The following is a 9623-nucleotide window of genomic DNA, read 5'->3' as shown; positions in this document are numbered from 1 at the left end:
AAAAAAAAAAAAAACACCATGGTAGATACCTTAGTTCATCCTTCTGATAAGCCTGTTGATCTGGTCTTCCCTATTTCCACAAAATGGGTGGTCTTTTTCTTCATTCCACCTCATGCAGATGATAACTTGAACGGCCACAGGAAGTTATTTGCCTCTTTGAAGCATTTTCCAACAGTATAGATCTCATGAATCAGATCCTCTATGCAGATGATTCCAAATTTACCAAGAGATCGAGCAATCAGTGAATTATCTGTCAAGGCAATTCGCTTCTTATTGATTTTGCCATAGCCACGCTTGTATGTTAGTTTGTTCACTGACTTCAGGTTTGGGTGCCCCCATGCAATGTATGGCTCCCCAATTCTCAGCATGTTAAGTGAAGCCTTGTTGAGCTTAATGAAGGTACCATTAAAGATTTGGCGAAGGCGAGGAAGCTGCAACACCTTGCGGACCTTTGGGCTCACACCATTGATACCCCTGATCCGGATGACAAAGGCCAGTTTGGGCTCTGCAGGGACATAGAAGTTGCCAGCTTCTCCTGCTATCCTCGCCATTCGGATCTCAGTTCTGTACATCTGTCTGTCCTCCTTATGATAGTGCCTGGTTTTTTCATGAATGAGCTTCCTCCTCGCCTTGTGAAGCGTCTTCTGGACAAACTTCTTTCTCAGGCGCTTTCTCTTCACCTCTGTGAAATGTCTTCGCTTTTTCTTAAGGGTTGCTGGCACAGCAGGAAACTTCTTTTTCTTCTCTTCTACACCCTCCGTGGTTTCAGCCAGAAAAAAAAAGGTAGATTAGTATTTTTTGAAAACCCATGAAACAGTGAGTCTGTGAAAATCAAACCATGAAATAGTGAGGGACTACTGTATAAAGAAAGGCGTGTGTGCAGGAGGGCGGGCCAGACTCAGGATAAGCTGGCCTGCGTCTTTAGCCTCTTGTCCCACATGGAAGGGTGCCTTGGGCCCAGACAAAACAAAGTCCCTGGGAGAACACTGGGGTTCGCCATGGCTTGGGGTCACCAGTGCTGAACTTTGGATGTTCAGGAAAGTTCTGGCAAGCCTGGTGGCAGGGTCAATCCTATAAGTCAGAGGTACTCCAGGGAAGACCAAGCAAAACCAGGATCATGGGTGGGGTGCGCTGGCCTGCGTTGGTGCCCAGGTCTGACTAAGTGGCTGCAGGTCTGCTGTGCACTGGGCTGCTCCCAAGGCCTTGCCTGCCCTCCTAAGCCAGGGCCCTACTTGGAAGGAGGGGCCGAGATCCCTGAGTGACTCATACTGGTACAGTATCCTTAACTGCAATATCCTTGAGCTCACTTCATAGCCCAGGCTGGCCTCAAACTCATAGCGATCCTCCTGCCTCAGCCTCCCGAGTGCTGGGATTGCAGGCGTGCGCCACCATGCCCAGCTTATGGAGACTTGAGCAGCTATCTGCCCTGAAGAATTAAGGCTCTAGTCTCTGCCTGTATCCACGAGGATGGTTGTTTGTTGTCTTTTTGTACCTAATAGCCATCGCCATCATTTAAGGTTTCTATATTTTATCTTCCTCATCTTACCCTCTAATTCTGTAGATCTAAGTCTACTTCATACCTCATATTACCTGCCACCACTGACCACTGGCCTTTCATCTCCAGCATACACATATCGCCAGAGGCTTTTGTTTTTGGCAGAACCGGGGATTGAACTCAGGCCATTGTGCTTGCCAGGCAAGCGCTTATTCTACTGAGCTATCTCCCCGGCCCCGCCAGAGGCATTTGGAACAAGACATTCCCCACTGGCTGGTTTCTCCTGAATCTGCCTTAATTTAACTTTTTTTTTATTTATTTTTATTTTTATTTTTATTTTATTTTATTTATTTATGTGTGTGTGTGTGTGTGTGTGTGTGTGTGTGGTCAGCTCAGCCCACCAGGGGGCGGGGCTGGCTGGCATGTGGTGCTGGGGGATTGAACCGCGGTCCCTGTGCTAAGCTTGTTTTAAGTAGATGCTTTAGACCACTGAGCCATCTCACCAGCCCCTTAATTTAACTTTTGCCCAGACACTCCAGGGGCTTTGATCTGGGCCACCTAGAAAGTTGATGAAGAAGATGCTAAGACCTCTGACCAATGTCTCTGGCCAGCACTATGTCCTGAGTATTCTTGGGGTCACAGATCATACCAGTACCTTTGGGAGAAGATGAGCATTAGATGGGTAAAGCCTGGTCTTCCCTCTCAGCCTATAATTCTGATGCGTTATGTTCCAGGGATAAAATATCAGACACACAAAAGGACTGGAAATTCTTCGAGGTGAGTCATTTATGTTTTGGGGACTTAACTTTCAAATGAAACATCCTGTATAGCAACAAACTATAGCTGTTTTGTGTGTGTGTGTGTGTGTGTGTGTGTGTAACCGGGGATTGAGCTCAGGCCCTCGAGTTTGCCAGGCAAGCGCTTATTCTACTGAGCCATCTCCCCTGCCCCAACCATAGTTGTTGTTAGAGATATATTTTCAGTGACTATCTTTGCTAAAAGGGGTGCTAACACTATCTAATTTTGCATTAGAATTCCGGTCTGATTTCCTGCCCCCAGAATGGAGTGTGTGTGTAATTACACAGAAGCACCCGGAGCTGGGAGCGGGGTTCGTCTGGGTCTGGGTCTGTCTAGCGGTGTTCCGCAGACAGGAGGGGGTCATCTTGTCATTTGGGGGATGCTGATCCTTGTCTGTTCTTCCTTGCAGTCCTTTTTCACTTTCTGTACGCATGTAGCTTGGATTGTTTTCCGCCGTCAACACCTGACAGAGATTGAGGAAGAAATTGGGAGGCTGTTCCGGACCAACATGTTCAACATCCCTCGCAGGAAGCACGAGGATGAAGAATCCGGAGGGGAGAGGAAGCGCATGACTTTGGTCCAGTTCAGGTAGGACCTTTTGGCTGGATTCTTTGCCTGCTTGCTTGTTACCTTTTTGAAGACAAAGTCAGGCCTGGGATGTAGCTCAGTGGCACAGCACCTGCCTGGCAAGTGTGAGGTCTTGAGTCTGGTTCCCAGCACTACTACTACTACTACTACTACTACTACTAATAATAATAATAATAATAATAATAAGGGGGCCTGGGGAGATGGCTTAGTACAATAAACATTTGCCTGGCAAGTGCAAGGGCTTGAGTTCAATCCCCAGTTCCACCAAAATAAATAAATAAAATAATAATAATAATAATGACACGGTCTTGTTAAGTGGCCCAGGCTGCCCTGTAACCTCCTGAGCGGCTGTGATTATAGGTGTGCAGCGTTGTGCCTGGCTCACGCGTGATCTTCTGACTTTCCTGAGCTCAAGGATGTTGCTAGTGAAAAGGATCATGCCAGGGCCAGCAAGATAGCTCAGTGGACTAAGTGCCTGCTTAGGCAAGCGCAGGGGTCAGGGTTCGATCCCTGGCACCACATGCCTAGTGGCTGAGCCAGCGGCGGAGTCCGGTGTGGTGGTGCAGGTCTGTAATCCCAGCGCTGGGGAGGCTGATAACAGGAGGATCACTGTGAGTCCGAGCTGCGTAGTGAGACCCTCCACAAAATGCAAATAATAATAATAATAATAATAATAATAATAATGTGAGCTAAACATTACCTTCTTGCTCCCACAGGAGGATGATGGCCAAACGCCCAGCGATTAAAAAAGCCATCAACATGCGCTCTCCAGTCATGTCTACTTTGCTGCCGTCTCTCAGGGAGAAAGCTCAGAATATTGCTGAGAAGAAGCATCACGGGGGCCTGAGACGCTCGGCCTATGCAGGGAAGCACTCGGTGAACCAGGACGCTGTGCCCATGCCGGTGTAAGTGGCCCAGGAGAGAGACGGGAAGGCCCTGGTGTCACTGCCTTGGTCGGCCCAGGAGGGCGGGGCGGGGCACAGACCCTGCCTTCCCAACACCCGCTGTTTCCCCACCTCCTGTCCCGGGCATCTCTACTCATACTCAGACAGATCAGCGAAGGATTCCTAAACGTTATGCTACTTCCAAAGTGCTGGCTTTGAGTAGAGAGGATCAGAGCTGTTAAAGCTAGGGTTTTTCTGTTCTAAGAATTGTCTTTGGGAGTGTGGGAAGGGCCAGCACAAAATACTGCTAACAAGTGAATTTTGGACTGGCATATGAGTGATACTTCATGAGAATAGGGACGGCTTTTTAAAACATTTGTTTGAGAGTCATAGCTAGGCATGATGGCTCAAGCCTGTGATCCCAGCACTCGGGAGGCTGAGGCAGGAGGATTGCTGGGAGTCTGAGGCCAGCCTGGGTTACATAGTGAGCTCAAGGTCAGCCTGAACCACATAGTAAGACCCTCTCTTAAAAACACAAAGACAAAAAAAAAGCAAAGAAAAGAAACCAAGAGAAAGGGTCTCACTCTTGGGAGAGCTTTAAAAAAAAGAGAGATAAGAATGTGTATCTGTGTGTCAGTCTTTGCTGTAGCATACACAGACAGACAGACAGACAGACAGACACACACACACAGAGGCAGCCATGACCTTGCGTCTCAGTTGCTGGCCTTGCACTTGAGCTGTATCAATGATTCTTTCCACAGGATTGGCATCTTGGGGGAGCCGCGGTACCTATTCAACCCCCACACCCTCCTCCCCATTGAGCCAGAAGAAAACGCAAAAGTATCCGGCAGAAATTCTTCTCTGATAGAAATACAGTGAGAATTCAGGGCACCCTGGATTTAGCCACGAAAAGCCTGTCTCAGATATCATGACCTAAACAACCCAGTACATTCTGTGTCTGTCCTCGAGTCTTTGTATTGAAATAAACTACTCTGATGTAACTACTTTAAGTAGAGCTGATATCTGTTGTTATTTTATTTATTGATTTATTTTTGTATTTTATTTTATTGTATTTGTTTTCAGTACCAGGGATCGAACTCTAGACCTTGAGCTTGCCAGGGAAGCACTTATTCCACTGAGCCATCTCCCCTATTTTTGTATTTTGGTAAGGGTCTAGAGGGTCTACAGGGTCTCACTATGTAGATAGGACTCGTAGTGATCCGCCTGTGTTCAGTCTCCCAAAGAGCTGGATTACAGGCACGTGCCACCACACCTAGTCTCAATCACGGTCTCAGCATACCCCAGGGGCGGGGCTGGCACAGCAGGTTGGGAATGAAACCCCAGCTGCCGCATCTGCCTAAGCAGGCACTTTAATCCACTGAGCTATTTGGCCAGCCCTGTTGTTATTAATCATTAAAAAAAAAAAAAAAACCTGGTCAAAGCGGGCGTGATGGTGCACACCTGTAATCCCAGTGCTTGAGACGCCGAGGTCTTGAATCCGATTCCCAACCAATACTACTACTACTGCAAGTTCAAGTCCACCCTGAACTATATAGTAAGACCTTTCCTCAAAGTTGTTTCAAGTTATTTTTTACAATTTATTTTCTTAAATGTTCAATAATAGATTGTTAAGGAATTCCAGAAAACTCTCAAAAAAGACCATCTTCCTGTTTTTACTGGTTTGTTTTGTAACTCGCTTACTTCCTTGGCTTCTGTATAGCTCTTTAGGATAATAGATCGGAGCTGGGGAGATGGCTCAGTGGAATAAGTGCTTCCCTGGCAAGCACAAGGGCCTGAGTTCAATACCTGGTTCCACAAAAAAGAAAAATCATTTGAATGAGCATTCTGGTTATTCATTTCTAAATTTATCTTTGCTTTTGGGTGTATGTGTGGTGTGTGTGTATGAGTGCGGTGTGTGATTCTGGGGCTGAAACCCAGAGCATTCACACTGAGCCACATTCTGAGTCCTTTTTAATTTTAATTTTTAATTTTAATTTTGAGACAGGGTCTCTTTAGTCGCTGAGTTGTTCAAGCTGGTTGTAGATTTGTGATTCTCCTGCCTCAGCCTACCAGAGTGCTGAGATTAGAGGCATATGTCACCATGCCTGACATATGTGAGCATATGTGAACAAAATTCCATAAACAAAAAAGCAAATGAAAACATTCAATGTGAAATCTTTTTTTTCTGTGTGTGGGTATATGTATTATTATTGGTCTTGGGGTATTATCAGGGACTGATTACGCCTCCAACTTCCTAAAACAAGTTAATAACAATGGCTTAAATAAATGAGACAATATGGTTGGAGGAGTCCAGGAAGGTCAAAGCTTTTGTTTTTTTTTGAGGAGGGAGTGGTACTGGGAATTGAACTCAGGACCCTGCGCTTGCCAGGCAAGCACTTGTTCTACTGAGCCATCTCTCCAGCCCTGTCAAATCTCTCTGGGAGCTAAGACCACAGGTTCCCTGGAGCATTCATATTTATTGAGTTGCCACACAAAGGAAGGCTACTGAGGTAAAGGTAGGAAACTGGGCAAGACCTTGGGAAGTTAATTCAAAGACTTGTCCAGGAAGTGTTGTCAGTTAAGAGAACTGACAACAGTTCTATCTTCCAGGTTGACATTTACAATAACCACAGCTGCAGTCTTTATCATATAAACTGGAGTGAGAGCCAGGTGCACTCAGCTGTGGCTTTCTCTTGCCCGCTGAGGTGTCACTGTGTCGTGGACCAACACAGGTCTGAACCGCGGCCGCTGGCCTGGGGAGTTACACACCCTGCATGCCAGCTGCCACTCTCGGGTAAGCGTCTAGGCCTGGGACAGACCCATCAGTACACAGACAAAGCCAGCTGGTTCCTTTTCCATCCTGCTCGGAGCTGCTCGGGGATGGTCTCCATCAAGATGCAGAGCGCATCTGATTCATTTTGAAGCTATTTAGCACACACACTCCCCCCATTCACCATCAGACTGCATCAGGCCTCTCCAGCCAGAGCTCTGCACTAGTGTACATAGGAATTAAAAATCATGGAGAAGATGTACCCTACATGTCTAGTAGAGGTGAGAGATCAAGTACTACAGCATGTGCACGATCGCAACACAACATTGAACATGTTAGGGGGCATGAAATGCCTTGGGGGCTTAGTGCTGTGGAGCAGGCACTTCTGGGGCCCAGGAGAGTTCTGATTGCTTGCTTTCTTTCTTTTCTTTTCTTTTTTTTTTTTTTTTTGAAAGCGGAAATCAAACTCAGGACCTTGCCAGACAAGCACCATGCTCCTGAGCTAAATCCCCGGCCCAGGAGTTCTGATTTGACTTTGGTTTTGGAGGAATTGGGCGGACTTGTAGTCCTAGAAGGAACTGTGCAGAGGCAAAGAGAAGACAAAGGGTGCTGAGCCAGAGTGGGACACATGCTCTGGGGAATCATAGGACAGCAGGGAGGTAAGAGGAACCCTGCGTTCCCAGCCAGGGAGCAAATTGGACACTGGTAGTAGAGATTAGGGATTGCTACCCAGGCCAGGTGTGGTGGTACAGGAAAATCCCAGCACTTGGGAGGCTGAGACAGGAGGATTGCTGTAAATTTTGAGGCTGTCTGGGCGGCACAGAAAGACTGTATCTCAAAAAACAAAACAAGGGCCAGCCAGATAGCTCAGTTGATTAAAGAAAGCACCTGCTTAGGCAAATGCAGGGGCCGAGGTTTGATCGCCAGCTACCCGTGCCGGCCCCCACCCCCAGGGGCACGCTGAGATGGTGATTGAGACTGGGTGTGGTGACATGCACCTGTAATCCCCGTGCTTGGGAGGCTGAAAACAAGAGGATCACTATGAGTCCAATCTGTGTAGTGAGACCCTGTAGACACTGTACTACATTTTTTTTGTTTGTTTTTTGATGGGGCCGGAGATTGAACTCAGGTCCTTGCACATACCAGGCAAGCACTTATTCTACTGAGCCATCTCTCAGGCTCCCAACTATACTACATTTAAAAAAAAAAAATCAAAAACAAAAACAAAACAAAACAAAACAAAACAAAAAAAACCCAGGAATTGCTACTTAGGCCACCAAGTGGAATATAGAGCTGCTGAATATATGCTATTGTCATTTTACAAGTTATGTGCTTGAGCCAGAGAGATAGCTCAGCAGCATAAGTGCCTGTCAGGCAAGCGCAAGGTCCTGAGTTCAATGCCCAGTATCGTAAAATAAAAAGTTATGTGCTGGAGTCAGGCAGCGTGGCAGATACCTACAATTCCAACATTCTGAGAGGCTGAGGCAGGAGGCTCTCCAGTTTGAGTCCATCCTGAGCAACTTAACAACTCAGTAAGACCCATCTCAAAATAAAAAATAACAAAAGGCTAACTAGGGGTGTAGCTCACTGTGAAATCTTTGGATTAAATCTCTAGTACCTCCCTCAAAAAAGATGATGATGGTGTACAAATCCGTGAACATACTGACCACAAGCGAGTTGGACACCGTGACGGGTAAATTATATGGCATATAAACTCTATTTCAATGAAGCTGTTACAAAGGAAAGTAAAAACACAACCTTTAGGATAGAATTAAATATTTGCAAATCAAGGGCCAGCCAAATAGCTCAGCGGACTAACACGCCTGCTTGGGCAGAGTGCAGTCTCAGCATGCCCCGGGGGCAGGGCCGGCACAGCGCGCTGGGGACCGAACCCCAGCTGCCGCGCTCTGCCTGAGCAGGCACTTTAGTCCGCTGAGCTATCAGGCCGGCCCTAATAACCTCATTTTAAAACAGGCAAAGGATTGTAATAGACATTTCTTCAGAGAAGATACACCGATGGTTGATAAACATGTTTTAAAAATCTCAACATCAGGGTCGGAGAAACAGCTCAGAACAATAAGCGCTTGCCTGGCAAGTGCAAGGGCCTGAGTTCAATCCTCGGTTCTGAAGAAAAAAAAAAAAAATCTCAACATCAGTCGTTAGGGAAACACAAATCAAAGTACAATGAAATACAACTTCATACTTCCTAGGATGAGTGGGAATAAACAGAAAGACAAGAATGTGAAGAAACTGGAGACCTCAAACATTGCTGTTAGGAAACTAAATGGTGCAGCCACTCTGGAAACGGCATGCTTAATGTTTTTAGGCATAGAATTTTGGAACAGTCTAAATTTAAGCACAGAACTTCTTCTGACTCAGCAGTCCACCTCTAAGAATATTCCAAAGATCTTTGAAAACCTATGTTCACACAGAGGACTTGCACACAGATATTCACTGGGGCATAATTCATAATGGTCAGAAAGAGGAATACCCTATCAGTTGAATGGGTACACCAAATATGTTATGCCCACACAATGGAATATTATGTGGCCATGAAAAGGAATGAGTTACTACTTAATGCTGCAGAGTGGATAAAGCTTGAAAATATTTTGCTAAATGAAAAAAGTCAGATTTTTACAAAGTCTATGATTACAATTATAAAAGATAAGTTAGATGTTATAGTTTAGAGTTTTTGCAAGGGGAACAAAACCATACAGGACACATTTTATAAGATTATTTTATAATGAATCTCCCAAAGAATCATATACAGAGAGTGCAGGAAATCTGTCCACACCAAGGACTCAAGCTGAGGGCCTGGACCTTCACATCTTGCATGCATCCAGCTGAAGAACTAGAACCCACTGCAGTGCCTCCCAGGAGTCCAGCTAGAGGCCTAGAGCCTGCGACAGTGACTCACATGAGCAGGTCTATTTGGTGGCTCTGTGCTGGGAAGGCCCAAAGGTCAGTGCTGGAAGCTAGAAAATGTAGGCCAGCAGGATGAAGGATCTGTACCGGCAGATCTGAACTGGAGCCAGGAAACAATGCTCAGGAGAAGAAGCGAACTCCCTTGAAAAGCACCACAGCCATC

The 9623-nt window shown here is 46.1% G+C and overlaps 1 protein-coding gene and 1 pseudogene across 2 annotated transcripts in view; one reads left to right on the top strand and one right to left on the bottom strand.

The window, feature by feature from the left end:
- The window catches only part of Ppp1r36 (protein phosphatase 1 regulatory subunit 36), a 27554-nt gene extending 22826 nt beyond the window's left edge, over nt 1-4728 (top strand). For both annotated transcript variants that reach the window (XM_023701854.1, XM_004624916.3), the window contains 4 exons: nt 2230-2272; nt 2703-2881; nt 3598-3786; nt 4527-4728. In XM_023701854.1, the coding sequence (XP_023557622.1) occupies nt 2230-2272; nt 2703-2881; nt 3598-3786; nt 4527-4644 (529 nt within the window). In that variant the 3' untranslated portion in view covers nt 4645-4728. The remainder of the gene's footprint in view (nt 1-2229; nt 2273-2702; nt 2882-3597; nt 3787-4526) is intronic.
- On the bottom strand, nt 31-1633 carry LOC105743479 (annotated as a pseudogene).
- Nucleotides 4729-9623: the final 4895 nt, after the last annotated feature.

This window comes from Octodon degus, unplaced genomic scaffold (assembly GCF_000260255.1).
Source record: "Octodon degus isolate 3935 unplaced genomic scaffold, OctDeg1.0 scaffold00007, whole genome shotgun sequence".
Lineage (NCBI taxonomy): Eukaryota > Metazoa > Chordata > Mammalia > Rodentia > Octodontidae > Octodon > Octodon degus.
Note: the sequence above shows the minus strand (reverse complement) of the source record. Positions and strands in the feature narration are given on the sequence as shown.